At 41.2% G+C, this 15830-nt stretch overlaps 1 protein-coding gene across 1 annotated transcript in view; it reads right to left on the bottom strand.

The window, feature by feature from the left end:
- fbxl17 (F-box and leucine-rich repeat protein 17) overlaps positions 1-15830 on the bottom strand; it is a 199120-nt gene that overhangs the window by 111869 nt on the left and 71421 nt on the right. The window contains exon 8 of the mRNA XM_041042901.1: positions 11660-11790. Within this exon, the coding sequence (XP_040898835.1) occupies positions 11660-11790 (131 nt within the window). The remainder of the gene's footprint in view (positions 1-11659; positions 11791-15830) is intronic.

Below are 15830 nucleotides of genomic sequence, written 5' to 3'. Positions count from 1 at the left end.
TTGGAAACCACTGTTACCGGTGGTGATAGGGGACCGCTTCACAGCCCTGCAATCTGACAAAGGCTTAGTAGGTAATGGAAGCAGACCTCAGACAGCAAAAAAAACCAAAAAAAACCAGCAGCTTTAGCACACTATAAGAGCCGAGCATCAGATAAGACCAAACCCTCTTCAGGTTCAACAAAGTAAACGTTTAAACGTCAAAGATGTTTATCACTCATGATTTGTCTAATGTGAACTTTAACACAAACACCTGAAACTACAGCCAGGACCAGTGACTGTAGAATATTAATTTAAGCACAGAACAGAATACTGATATGTGAGTGTTTAAAGAATGCATCATTCTGCCTAAAGGCCTGAGTACAAGCTCCCTGGAATACAAAGTAAATGTCCTGCTGAGGAGTCCTTAGAGAAGACACTCAATCTCTCCCAGCTGCTGAGACCCTGTCTTCTCACTGACCTTCTGCTCTGACCTCACCATGAGGAGGCACAATTGCAAAGACAAATTTCTCCTAAAGTTTCGCTCCGTTTAACCTAAACAAGGACCATGAATGTTTCACTCAAAAGCAAACCGCACATGCTAAATGTTATGTCCACCTACAAGGCGATCTGAAAGCAGAGAAACTGGTTGCAAGAAAACTTCAGATCGTGTATGACAGGTATTCAAGACAACAAGAAATTAAAATAAATACATAAATAAACACATATTCTCAAAAGAATGAATGTAGACATCACAGGCACCACATACATTGTAGACAGATTTTCTTTTTTCACTTTGGGTTTTGTTCATGTGCTCCGTGACAAAAAAGAGGATTTCTGCTGCGACTGAAACAAAATTAGAAAGTTAGTTTCCAGGAGGAAGACAGACTTTCCAGAGTTCCTGGGGGTGTCTAGAGAGTGTTTATGCATCGTTCTGCACCAGCTGAACATTAAATTTGAAGTTCAGAATTTTAGGGCCTGATCCAAACAGACAGGCCATATGTCATGGATTGGGCAGGTTAGTTGTAACTGAAAGAGGGGGGAGATGAGTTTGTGTGGGTGTATGTGTGAGCCAGAGAGTTTACAGAGGCCTTGCCTGGTGAGGTCATGTGCTGAGTATTAACAATACATGCACATTTTCCTACATTTTACACAGATATAGGACGCTTTGGCATGAGTCTATCAGATCAAAGGAACATAGGAAGGACTTTGCTGGTGCAAAACAACGCAGGTTCCTCAGTCTGCACTTCTGTTCCTAACCAGAGTTGCAAGCGAGCAGCTGGCGTGTGCAGGCTTTCCAGAGGCTACACACACACATACGCACATGCATACCAAAACAAAGACGAGGAATAACAATCAGCACAGTATTTGTCCCCAGGAGCTTCTAATACAAACCAGGTGAGCAACAATAGCAGTTAATAACTCCAATTTACTTTGTTATTCAAGTCCCATCACAGAGCACTGTTTAAAATACCAATCTGAAATAGTAAATCAGCCACGCAGCAAAAACGTTTGTCTCTGGAGACTAACACACACAAATATCCCACCAAACAAATCTGAGCAGAAACGCAGTCCCCTCCACTCCATCCATTTAGCATGCTGCAATACCCACAATTTCCTTTCTTCTTCTTTGGTAGAAAATGACCTTCCTCTATTTCTGCTGCGCTCAAAACCCTGGGTAATTTTCTTAATCTAGGCCTGATTCTGAACATTTGCATAAAAATGTTCACTTTTGAGGCTCCCCTAACATGGCTCTAATACGCAATTACTCTCCTCAATAGTGGTGGCTAATTACAGAGGTGTCAGACAAACAGGTAGCAGAACAGAGGGGGGGGCCTCCGACACAATGGCTGAGGTGCTAGTCCGCCACATGGGACGGAGCGGCTCAATGGAAAGCAGTAAATTCATTTAGGCTGGCTTCATTAAACCCTGCTCCTTGGGCCCTGCATCATGCGCTCCCCTTTGCTCTGCCGCTCTCCCTGCTCTCATTTGCGGAGCAGCGGATGTGCTGTGGGTAAGAAGAAGGCGATCACACAAATGAGCGCAACAGAGAGGGAATGGGGGAACGCTGTAGGGAGTAAAACAGGGACGAGAGGGAGAGATGGAGGGAGATATACAGAGTGCCGCAGTGAGAAGAAGGGAAGGAAGAGCGGAAGAGAGGGAAGGAAGGAAAGAAGGGAAAAGGATGGTATCAATAAAGCAGCACAGCAATGCAAAAAAAAAAGAACAGAGCAATATTACAGAAAGTGCTGGTGGGATGGAACAAGGGCATGAGGACATGTGTTCATTTGATGATAAAGAAATAAGGCATAAAAGGATGAGCATATAAAAGAATAATTTTGAATATGGCTTTTGTTTTATTCATCTGACCCAGTCTTCCAAAAGCCACAGAGAACAGAGGAGGACAGAGAAAATTACAGCTTTGGTCCTCAAACAGAGGCCAAATGCCAGGTCTCCAACATGGTGAAACAAGGGCAGCTGAGCCCCGTGGTCTCTTTACCATTTAGATTATACCAGCAACTTTCTGACCCCACAGTATGGATAACCATCATAAGCCTCAGCTCCTGCTGCGTACCACCTGTAAGCCAAACATATTCACAAACAAAAACCTCAACTTGTCCACAGAAATCCTGACCATAAACGTATCTACAAGCACAAAACCCACTCTACTTGCACAAAGAGAGAACTACTCGTACAGAGTGAACTTTCCACTTCTGCATAACTCTGCCGACTCACTTCAACACCGCTGCCTTTCATTTGCACCGTTTTAGGCCCAATTTAACAGAGCGCTCGCTGGGAGGACAATTAATGTCTGTTGTAAAATGGACATCGAGATTGGTATGCCATCTCATGAAAGGAAAGAATTCAGAGTTCTGAAAGTAATTTGAAGCCTTGGAGGGTTAGGTGAAAGGCTTCTGCTCCCTCCAGTGAGGGAACATAAAGCGCTGATGGCCACGCATTTCAGAGGAAGTGTCACCAACCTCAGTCTACTGCTTTGGTTCCTGGCAAACGGAGCACTTTATGAGAACATTTCTGCGTGATTATATTACCTACTTGCTCAGCTGACACACTGATTCTGAGTGACTCAAATCACTTTTACACATGACCCACACATCCAGCTGCTAAATGAACACATTCGGGGGAAAAACCAGTGAAGCTCCATGGGTTAAGGTTAGAGTAAGAGCTTTAAGGCCATATGTGCTTATCACACATTCATGGGCAAGGATCTACAAATATGCACCCAGATGTGCCCTCTACAATTTGGCCAAAGGCCAAAGTACCCATGCATATGCACTGAAATACAAACAGACAGACATGCTGATGTTTTGGGGTGTTTTTTGGAGAAGCAGAAACTGCATTAAAGACTAATAGAGAGAATAATAATCACATTAAAAGAAATAAGTAATAATTGTTTTGGTGAGAGCAAGAAAAATCCCAAAAGAATGAATTCATAGTGGGAAAAAACACCAGAAAACTATGTTGTGAAATGTTTAACCTTTAGTGTGGAATTGTTATTACACAATGTCAACCCGCAAGAACTATGGGATTGGATAAAAGAATAAAAATCAGATGAACTCTCAAAACAAAGATAAGCACAATAACATACAATATCAATAAAAAAGATCAGGCGGAAAATCAAATGAAGGAAGATCAGTCTATGCACTGACCTTCCGTTAGAAGATACACAATCTACGTACATTTTGCATGACTGCGCTAAATCAAATGCCCTGTGTTCTATTGGCTTCTTCTCTTATCTCCTGGTCTGGTAATAGGCTAAAGTAATAATAATTTTCCCAGAGTGACAGAACGGAGGGTAAACCTATACGCTGAAAAAAAATTAGATCACAGAAAAAATGTATTTGGTCAAAATGGAACCAATAATTTTGCTGTCATGGGTCAACAATTTGGTTAGCATGGATTTTAGCTAAATTTCAGTGTCAGGCTCATGAGTCATTTTGTGAGATAATAGCGCCTCAAAGCCTGCGTCTAATGTGGTTCCACAGCTGTGAGATGCAGGGTTTCCCATATTATGATTACATTTGGATGGTCCTCAAGGTAACACACTTTTACACTTACACTTTTCCTTAGGCTTTGGTGTGATACTGTCATCTGGCATTCAGAAATGGTACTTCACATCTATGCAGCTTCCAAAACCGAAAGAATGAATGCTATCGGACCCTAACAAGTTGTTTGATAGTATAACCAAGATGTCAGATTAGCACGGCTGTAAAAAGATTTTTTTTTAAGATTTTTGCTTTTAACCAAAAACAAAATCCCAGTATTTAATTCTGTTAAATACTGCCTCCTCATTAGCTATTTCTGTTGATTCCTGTGCTTATTAGTTACCTTAAATGTGATTTTTTTTTTTTTTTGGTAACACATTACACACCGTTGTGAGCTGCCCCAAAGGCTCATGCTGTCGCAATTCCTTAGTCACCAAAAGAGGGTCATATGAGTCAAAGATTACATAAAGGACCTTTAAATTCAGCAGCTACACAGCTGTCACTGACTGTGTATCACAAATCAAATCTTATGACTTCCAGAAATGAGAGCACTCCAATCACTCTAAAGACCCTGGAGCAGCAGGACAACTTGGCATCATCTAAAGAGGTCAGACTCAAGCCCCTCTGTTCTGTAAAGCAACAGCAAATAAATCAGATTATTAGTGATATATATGACTTACTGTGTATTACATATTTCAGTCAGTCAAGGATTTGACTTTTCAGAGCATATGCAGAGAGGTGCAGGATGCTGCTGGCCTTGGATCTGTGCCCGAATACAACAGCAGCTCTCACGCTGCTGTAGCCTATAAGCTCCAGCTGCTTGCCTTCATTGTGTCTCTGTGCCGCGCCACAAATGTTCCTCCATCTCCGATACTTATCAAGGCACTGGAGTTTGACACTGCCATTACTCAAAATTAATAACCACGGCAGCATGTTTATCATAGCACACTTTCACACCCAACCTGCCAGAAATAATCACCTCAGTGTTTGTGCGTGACAGAGAGAAAGACAGCAAGCTAGAGAGAGAGAGACGGAGGAAGGAAAACAGAAAGACAACTGGAGAGAGAGAGATGAAGTGCGAAAAAGAGACAGAACAAAGAGAGTGAGAGCCAGAGATGAAAGACATAACTGAGACAGAGATGGAGAGAAAATCTGCTACATGCGTTCGTGTGCATCTGCCGTACCTAATCACACTGCCTCCATTACACCTCGTTGGTTTTTCCCGCACCTTTTCTTCCCATCGTGTCTGACTACAGGGCAACACCAGCTCTCCTTGTGTATTCATTCTGCTAAGCAGGACTCTAATCTCCTCTGACAGCCAATCTGCTCCAACAAAGCAGGCCTGAGTAAATAAAAAAAAAAACAAGGGCTTCGGTTTTTAATTTACAAATCACGCGAGTACAGTGCAGGGTCTGGCCACGACTTCCCCAGTGGAAGAAGAGAAAAGAACCATGAAATTCTTAGTAGTGGTAGGGCTGTTCAAATTCTAGATCATTGTGCTGTATGTGTGAAAATACAAGAGGAGAAAAAGAAGTGACAAGGACAGGGGAAGGCCCCTCAGCACCTCTACTCAAATCTTGAGAGACAGGTGGTGGAGAAACAAGACAAGGACAAATGTCTGTCGGTCGCTGGTTCGGGCTCCACTGACATTTTCAATGGCATTTAGAAAACATCCAACAAAACCAAAAGAAAAGGGAGGAACCTAAAAATAGTTGGCTGGAGGAAACCTATGCACGGTGGGAAGCTGAGGTTATACAATAGATACAGACTCTTCAAATGACCTCTTATCTTAAGGATTTGCTCACTTTCCCACAGTCGCCTGCTTCCCTGCACAGAGATGAACCGTTACGGCTGCATTCAGCAGCTTGCGAGGTTGGTTAGAGAATTTGTACACACAGCAACCACAAGTTTGTCATTTTACTTTTATGGAAGTAACACCCAGCTGAAAGTGGTGTGAGTAGGCTGAAAGAAGAAAACAAAAAGAAGCTGCTTTCATTACCACAAGCTACATTCCCAGGCCTATATTTATCGAACTATGATGGTGACATGTAACATTAAAAATCTGCACCTTTGCGAACATACTTGTAATCACATGAGTGATTAGGAGTAAATCACTTGATTAATGTTTAGTCTTTACTTTTAGCAAATAACTTTTCCTACTCCTGAGTTGGCTCATTGAAATGCTCTTAAGTGTGACTCACAGAACTTTGACAAATACAGGTCTTGGTCACCTTCACGGTGACCAAGCAGGGAGAGCTACCAACTGTCATTTGACACGTCAGTGATCGCACTGATGTATCATATACTCATTCGATTCTGGGGTTTAACACTTCTCCAAGCAACGTGAGATCTGCCAGCTGGCTGCAACAGAGGCTATTTGGAATGAGCTTCCATTGCAAACGCCTCCAAATCCACACGCCTTACAGTTTTAAAGAAGGTGTGTTTCTGGGAGAATGCTTCTTCAATTATTTCCTGCTTTATAAGCTCCTGAAAGTCAGAGAGGGGCCCCCGGTCATCCCTCATCTAGTCCGAGTTTTGTGAGAGGGGACAAAAATGTAGAACAGCCACTTTGGGTTGTGATTTGTGAGGCTCATAAGTGATGGAGATATGCAGACAATTTTGGGCTGGAGAAAAAGGCAAATAAGGAGAAAGGGACGATTATTGATTCGCCTGTTTAAATGAAGCTGTCGGAAAAAGACTGAAAGATGAAGAAAGAGAGAGAGAGAACAGCAGGGCTTTTGGGAAATACCCAACTTCCAACAATGCAGATCTCATAAAAGAAATGACTCACTTACTCCATGCATCTGCTTTCAGCAAAGACTACAGGCCAACTGACCAGAGCTTACTCACAAACACACACACACAAGCACAGATGAACACAGAGGAGGACACACATAAATCTTCATGTCAACACAGGCTTTGTGTCCAGCAGCAGGGTTAAAGCAACATTATGCAACTATTTTTCCTTTAAACAACAGATTCAAAATAATTTTGATGGTACACTGACTTGTAATTGGGAGAATGGCTCTTTCACTCCAACTCTGCACCCAAAATACCTTTTCTTGCACTATGCCACTTGGGTTGAGCATGAAGTTAATAACGTCACACACCACTGGTTCTTCAACTACCTTGAAAAACAAGCTCCATACTCTCAATACGAATCATGGCAGTGGTGAAGAGACTAGCTCCTAACATCTATATTTTAGCACTCAACTGCGGTGGGGGTCAGATGTTTCCAGCAAATCAGATTAGCTGAATGCTGACTCGACATGAGTGGACAGTATGACTGCTGGTTTGTACTCAGATGATGATTCTGGGTTTGTCACCTGAGTGACTGATTTTGGTTTTGTTTTCCGTACGTAATCTGCTTCCAGTACCTTTAACCGCTTGGGCTCTGACTACAACAGAATTCAATCCGCTAGCGTCCTGTAAATTACCACTTGTGGCTGCAGGGGATGCTGCTCAGCACAAGTTACATAGTCTTGCTTTAATGTTCACAGAACAGTGGCTGTTTCTTTGCTTTGAGGAGGCTTCACAGCAAAGTTTATTGCAACACACTCACACTTGCACAAACAGAGAGTTGTGTGTCCAAAAGTACCAAATTCACATAAAGACCATGTTTAATTTTCTTACTTCTGGCAGAAAAGTATAAAATGATAAAAGCTAATTATACAAAATGGCAAAAGATACTATAAAATCAACACAAAAGAATTTGCACAGACAAAACAAAAACAAACACACAACGGTAACAACAATCACAAATACACCATGTAACCAAAACAAAAGCTCCCCTGAGTTTCTGCAAAGTGAAAAAAAAAACAGACACCAAGCATAAAAAAAAAGAAAGAAAACCATTTAACTTCAACACTGTGTTCTCAACTTGGTTCTAAAAAGTGAGCACTGCCATTTGCTCAGCCGTTTCACTTTGATCATGATTCGCTCCCCATTTTCAAACGCTGTGACATTTGAAAAACACAATCCCACTTTGGTCTCCCATCATCGCTGGGAGAGGATACAGTGAGATAACAGGGACCAGCACTGCCCACCTGCAGCACATCACATCCCCTCTCCCCAAGAAATGATGGTGACCAAAATATAGGCGTCCCACTGTCACAATCTGCCTGCTGGACTGTAACGATGGGAAGTCCATATTTGGTCATCATTTCTCCCTTTCTTACACTGGGATGCTGGTTTTGACTATTACTGAGGAAGATGGAGGGACCCAGAGGACACAGTGTTTATTTTATTTTATTTTTTTTAAGATGAGAAAGAGGGAAAAGAAGGAAAAGAAAAAGGAGAAGAACTCGAGAAAAAATGACCAAAATGCTTTACCTCCCACAGAGCTCTATCTCTCCAATGGCCCCTTGTCGGGGGACAAATTGATCCTGGAAATAAGGGGTCATTTCCTCTGCCTGTTTACCTGTTCACAGCACACTGTCATCAGTCTGAAACACACACACACACACACAAGCTGACCCAGCTTTACCCTTAGAGAGCTAATGTGAGGGAGGGTTGAGTCATCCTGGTCTTCACTGTGACAACAAGCAAGCAACCTGTGTGTGTGTGTGTGTGTGTGGCTGGCTTCCCTGACAGCAATGACCCTGATGACCTTTGACTCTTTGAACTTGGAGCCAAATAAACCATTTCAGCCTCTTTCTCTCTTTCTTTCTTTGGACACACACCAACATCGATAAAATCTCACTTTTAAACACACAGAAGTGTGTGTGTGTGTGTGTGTGTGTGTGTGTGTGTGTGTGTGTGTGTGTGTGTGTGTGTGTGTGTGTGTGTCTGTGTCTGCCAGAACTCATACTGGTTTGTGTAAGTTGCTAACTATTATCCATTATCATCATCTATTATCAAATCTTATCCTAACTGTTGTTGTCATGTTTATTAGAGAGTTAATTAAAAAAAATCAGATCTTTGGTATTTTCTTCAGTGATTTGTAATAAAAGTAGTTAAGAAATTTTAGTAAAAAATAAAAATTCCTCTACAGAATAGTTATGGCTCAACTTGAAATCAGTTGAAATCACTTGAAATTATCCCAACCATCTACTTTAACCATTTCCACACAGGTGAGGAGTAGGTGATGATTTAAAGTGGAAACGGGTCGTTTTTCCAACACAAACACAGATGTTTGTGTTGAAACTTGCAAGCAAAAGCCTTGTCTATTGCCACTTTAAATCCATATTCAGAATTTTCTACGTTAGTGTAAAATATATCACATTGCTGAAGATAAACAGGCTCTAAATGTTGTGACTTGCAGAATTTAGGTTCTACACACTTGGCATGAAAATGATACACACTCTCGTGCCTCATACTTCAACCATCACCTGCCTCTGTCACCTGATCTCTCTGTCTTAAAATATGTCTTTAAATTTTACCTCCTCAAACCACGCTCCCTCTGCTTCGCTCTCTCACATACAAACACACACACCTCCACATTCTTCACACTGTGACGACCACCCAGCCAGTTTCTCCCTTTAAGAAAACCCCCTTCCCTCCTCTCCCCTCTGAGCTCTGTGACTGTAAAGTGTAACAATAAAGCAGCTTATGACCGGAGGCTTTTATTTGCTCTGAGTCCTTGAACAGCAGTCAGCATGTACACAACACACACACACACACAAACACATACACGCACACACAAACATACACACAAAGGTCTGCAGGGCAAATAGCCTGCATTACTTCTGCAGGATGTTTAAACTACTCCTCCGGTGGGGGTTTGGAGCAGTGCAGCATCAGAGCAGCAAGCATGTAAGACTCCTCAGCTATGACTGTCCACCTCACTCTTTCACCCCCCCTACTGCCTCTGCTTCATTCACTGGCCAGCAACACACCTACTGTATGTTGCCACACACACCCACAACTTCCTAGCTTTATCTCCCACACAGACTGCCACACACACACACACACACACACACACACACACACACACACACACACACACACACACACACACACACACACACACACACACACACACACACACACACACAATACACACCATTTTAAATTCCAATATTCCCACAGGTGATCCAGACAAATCCAGTCAGACACACATACACCTTCAGCCCCTGAGCCAATGCAGTAAATATCATTATGGAATCAATGCTGCCTTGAATCAAGGAATCGAGGCTGTGTGTGTGTGTGTGTGTGTGTGTGTGTGTGTGTGTGTGTGTGTGTGTGTGTGTGTGTGTGTGTATGAGTGTGATAAAGGGAAGAAGTTGATAACACCATGTGCTCCTGTGAGGATTTCACAAAACTCCATGTTTTTTGATTGAAAGGAGGCGGGTAAGGTATTACCATAACCTTCCCACCACATGTCTGCTATAAACTCAATAATGCAAGAATGATTTCACACATGCACGCACACACACACAGCTTGCATGCACCCATTGTTGCTATGCACCATGGTAAATTCAATATTGCGTTCACACTCCTAAGCCAGAGAGGGAGTAGAGTCGGCAGAGAAGCCACAGCCTTAGCTGTAAATCAATAGATTAAATAGAAACATATGAATAAAACACAAGATAATAAATAAAAGAGGAGATGGTTTACTCTTCCCATCACATACTGTACAGCCTCTCTCCCATCTGAGAAAAAAAAAGTGGGTGCAGCAAGAAAGATGACCAGAGACAGACAGAGGAAAACAAAGAAAGAAGGAGCTTGTTGTGCTTTTAACTTGTGTTTTTAATTTTTATGTCTATCTTTCCCTGTACCATAATGAGTATCTATGTTTTAGTACAGTATGCTTGTTTTTCGTTTTCATTTGAATGTGTGTGAATTATACCAACATACTGTATGTCACACTGTAAATGTCAGCACTGAAACATCTGTGTGGCCTTGGGAGTCAGATGTGTCAAACACGTTTTTCATCTTTGCCATTTGTGAAGTTTGTACATTATTATCTCAAATATGGTTCAGCTCCAAATGTGTGCAAATGTGTCTGTGTCTGCTAGTGCTTATCAAAGGCTAAGGCATATTCGTGAATATTATTGCGATGTCTGAGACGTGATTATGGACAGAAATACATGTCACTGCAAACTATATATTATACGTTTTTACAAATCTGTGACTCAAGCCTTTGGTTGTTCTATGACATGCAGAAATGTGATGCCACTCAGCTCAGATTATCACATCCAGAGAACAGAAGAGAATTTTTTGCACATTTTCAAAAACTTGAAAAAGAATTCTGTAACTGCTCTGCACTCGATTGCTCCTCCACAACATCCAATATGTGTGTCTCAGTAAACTGAACTTATATATAATATTACATTCAGTTACAAGTTTACTAGTATTCAGTTTCAGACTAAAAAAAAGATCATTTCAAACTCAGTTTTTCAGTGCAATTATTTCAGTTTAACAACAGAAATTCAAGTTATGCGAATCTAATTCAGCTTTTAATGTAATTATTCAAGTTGAGTGATTCAAACACAAAATATGATTCAAATTCAGTTTCTCGTGACACATATTTCTGTCCATACGTGATTATTACTTTGCATATCAGCTAACAGCTGGCTCCCCATAAAAACGTTTCTTCCTTTTTTTCCCTTTATAAGATCCGAGTTCGTCTTGCCTTCTTAGATGGCCTATGTTAAGTCAGAGTCTGTGATGTTGTGGGCCAAAGAAACCCATTGCACGTTATATGTGGCTTTACAAATAAACTTTCCTTGACAAACCTGTCATTGATGCTCCAGTTGAGGCAGAGGTTGAGGGAGCTGAGGTTGCGACATTTCCTCACCACTTCCATCACCGTCTCGTTGTTGAGCTCAGAGATGTGCCGCAGGTCCAGGACGCTCAGGTTACGCAGCTACAAGAGGAAACACACACAAACACTTGAATGATTTAATCACGTCAAATTCGCACAAATAGGTGGCTGTGCAGCACAGACAACCTAATAACAATGCTCCACTCTGACAAAATAAAATCCAGCACTTATATTTGATCTCTCTCGCACAAACAGGTATACAGGCATACAATTTCCTGTCTGTTCACAGGGAGACAGGCAGTTGATTTGTTTCTATGAGCAGTGCAAAAACAGAAACTGTGGAAGAGAAATAGTCTATGAAAGAATGTATGATATATAGACCCGCTGAATTACATGAATGGTTTTAATGTGTCCCCGAGGAACGTGAAAAATATATTTGTGTACACTCAGTGAACTTGTATTCTACCACATGTACTGAAAAAATAGCATGAATGCAAAATAAAACCTAACAAGGCAGACAAATGCTACAAAATTGCTTGCTGTTACTGTTTACCATTCTGAGCCCGCACGCCTGGTGTGAGAGGTTATGAGCCAATATGAGCATTCACTTTCCTCCTTCCTTTCATCTCTTCCGACTTTTGAAAATCCCTCTTTCCTATCTGAATACATTATAAGAGGGGGGTTTAGATTAATCCTGCAGTCAAAATCTCTACTTCCTGACACACTCTTCGAAACCCACACTGACACAATGTTCAACAAGCGTTCCCGCTCGCTGAAATTACCAGAGGCTTTTCAAGTCACAGCACAGGTGTATTTTCTCTGATACATGCTCAAAACTATTTAAGGCGCAGGTGTGCATGTGCACACACACACATGCACACACACACACTTACTCATACACACACCAGAGATGCAAGATAATAGAGGTATGATATTCCAGCCAGCCGCCAGGGAAGCAGGGAGGTAAATGTCATGGCCAAGGCTAAAGAGAAAACAAGCTTACAGTTGATGTTAAGATCACTGAGCACTATTGTCAGCTCCATAGGTGTGACATATACCTACCAGCATGAAGACACATGGGGGGAATGGATAAGGACCACAGCTCACTGTGTGAACTAAGCACACATGTAAACACTCTCCCCTTACCCCACATACTGGCAATCAAAACACAGAGGCGCACACACCAACTGCAAACAAACACTGTGAGTGTGTGATGCTGCACTGCGCTGAAGGTAATAAAGAAAGGCTTTCAAAACCTGTACCTCTGTCTAGGTGCTCCGTTTGTCTCTCTTTTCTTATGTGGCCTGTGGCTAGAGTTTGTCACTCCTCAAGAGAAAATTGGATCCACACCTCTAGTGATAAAAGGTGTTCTTAGGCATGAAATAAACATGAAACAGATTTTGTCAGCGGCAGCACCTATACTGTAAAGAGTTGCTTTAGATATACTAATGAAATAAACATTCAACAGCTTGTGCACGAAAAGACGGGTCAGCGGAGATCGTCAGGGACAGCTGAACTGACACGATAAACAATAGCATTTAATGAAAGAGAAAAACCATGCTTTAACTGCGGCGATTAACATAGACATGCATGTCTGCAAGGAGATGCTCACACACGTGCACGAAAATACACACAAACCCACATACGCACGCACGCACACAAAGGCACACACACACACACAGTCATGTGCCACTGTGGCCAGTGTTGGATCGAAGTGCTAAATTATTCATGCAGGATGAGGCTGATCTGTGTGTGTGTGTGCGTGCGTGCGTGTGTGTGTGTGTGTGTGTGTGTGTGTGTGTGTGTGTGTGTGTGTGTGTGTGTGTGTGTGTGTGTATATGCGCAATGTTTGCAAAACAAAGGCAATGCAAAAATCAAATGTAGGATGTAGGCAAAGTGACCACTGCCACTAAAATGTAGTCACACTAACACACACAGACACAGACACACACACACACACACACACAGAGTTATTTGCATTAAGTATTCATGGTTGTTAGGCCCAGAGTAAATGTTAAAAACCCTAACATCAAAAATAGTATTTGTACTCCCAATCTTCAAAACTGCTTATGTCTGCTAAATAGAATTTCCACTACAACCAATAGTAACTGTTTCATTGATGTGGACAACCAATGAGAAATCAGGCCAACCAGTGTGAGTTTTGATTGGACACGAGTGTAGCTAGGTTGAAGAAAATTTGAGAATTTAGCAGATGTCTGCATGAAAGGAAAGAGGCAGAGTCACAGCTGAAACTGTAACTTTGTTAATCCATCTGTGAAAACTACCGCAGGAAAATAATTCCACAGTTTAGCAGATATCTCCTAAAAGAAAAATATCCTTCAAATCCTTGAAAACCAAAGTCACAAAAAAAAACTCAGTAATTACTAACACCTCCAGAATGTGTCAGCCCATAGTGCCAGTGTTTGTTTTCTCATAGCTGACACATTATCATAATTTGAGTCATAGGTAAAAGGTTTTGATGCTTCCAATCTTATTTAATCACTTCCACCCATAATATAGTTTAATTTCTGCACATGTATTTTCTGTGATCCAAGAATAAACAGGCACGAAAAGAAAGAAAAATAAATGGAGAGAAATGGTGAGGAGGGAGCACGAAAGCTTTAGACAGAGAGGAAGACAAAGCGAGTGATTCACACAGCACAGGCAGAAAAAGGGATAGAAAACGAGGGGAAAAAAGAGTGAAAGAGTGAGGAAAGCAAGTGAGGGAGAAACAGAGCAACAGAAAAGAAAGCAGGGGATTTGGTGAGGAGTTCGGCAGGTTTTTCTTCTCGTTGGCTGAAGTCTGTAACCAGGCAGAGTTTGTCTCGTCTCCTCTGAGTTGGCAGCTACACCTGGATAATTATTCATGCTGTTCACAAAAACAGCGAAACCTGCAAAATCCAGCTGCTCTGAGGCCAGTGTGCCGTCCCAGCCCCGTGTAACACACATGCACGGCACAAAAATTAATGCACACACTGATCATTTAAATATTTCAATAACTGGGTGCCCACATGTTCACATGCATGAAAAACAGAGGTGGAATGTGATTAAGTCCAATATACTTGACTACAATTGTGAGGAATTTGTAATTATTTGCATTTTATGATACTCTTTTATGACACTTCAACTCAAATTCACGCCAACACATAAATTACTTTTTACTCCCTACAATTATTTAATGCCTATAATTACTAGTTAATTTTCAGATTATACTTACACAACATATGATCACTAGCAAACAGTATAAAAGTAGTAAAAAATAAATTCATGAATGTCAGCCAACTATAATATAATGTACTGCTCACTTGCTAATGCATCAAAAATAACGATCCAACAATTTACTACTTTAACCCTTTCTGGCTAATCTGCATTATACATATTTTTACTTCGATCTAAATATTTCTTCCATCACTGGCTAAAACTTGCACAACAAGCTTAACAAAACTAGTATTAATATCAGTAATGATTATAACTATAGGAGTAGTGGTTGAATAAATCTGATGTTTTATGTAGTAAAATTAATAATCAGAAAGTACAAGTAATGAATTTTAAAATCTTTTAATCATCAGTAAATTACTTACCCTTAGATCAAAATTTTAAAAAAATCTTTTTGACTGTTTCAGTTACTTGTTAATTTATATTGAGCAATACATTGTTTGACAAAATTAGATGTGAACATTTATAGACCACCTCCATATCAGTTCTATCTATGCAAAGATAAGACAAAAGCAATCCCTTCACTTTCCACAAGAGATGGATGAGGAGAGAGAAGCACCACATTTCTATATGAAAGAGGTTGTTTAATTCAGTCCACATGACCAGAGGAGATCTCTGAGCTCCAAGCAGTTTGGCTCTCACCTGCTTCAATTAGAAGCCTCTCTCAAACAGGAAAAATGAGAGCCTGAGTCAGGGGTCATACAAAAAACACCACTTTAAATGAAAGAAAAATAACTGGCTGTTTCAAAGGTACGTTATCCTTCAGCCAAGTATAGGCTGGAGCTCAATATTTGGAGAGGTTGATTTGACACTTTATTACATTAGTGTATGTCACAGTCTGGTGCACAGTGGATGTGTGTGTGTGTGTGTGTGTGTGTGTGTATGTGTGTACCTGTGTATGCTCTGCCAGACTGCGGCCTAACTAC

This window comes from Toxotes jaculatrix, chromosome 7 (assembly GCF_017976425.1).
Source record: "Toxotes jaculatrix isolate fToxJac2 chromosome 7, fToxJac2.pri, whole genome shotgun sequence".
Lineage (NCBI taxonomy): Eukaryota > Metazoa > Chordata > Actinopteri > Toxotidae > Toxotes > Toxotes jaculatrix.
Note: the sequence above shows the minus strand (reverse complement) of the source record. Positions and strands in the feature narration are given on the sequence as shown.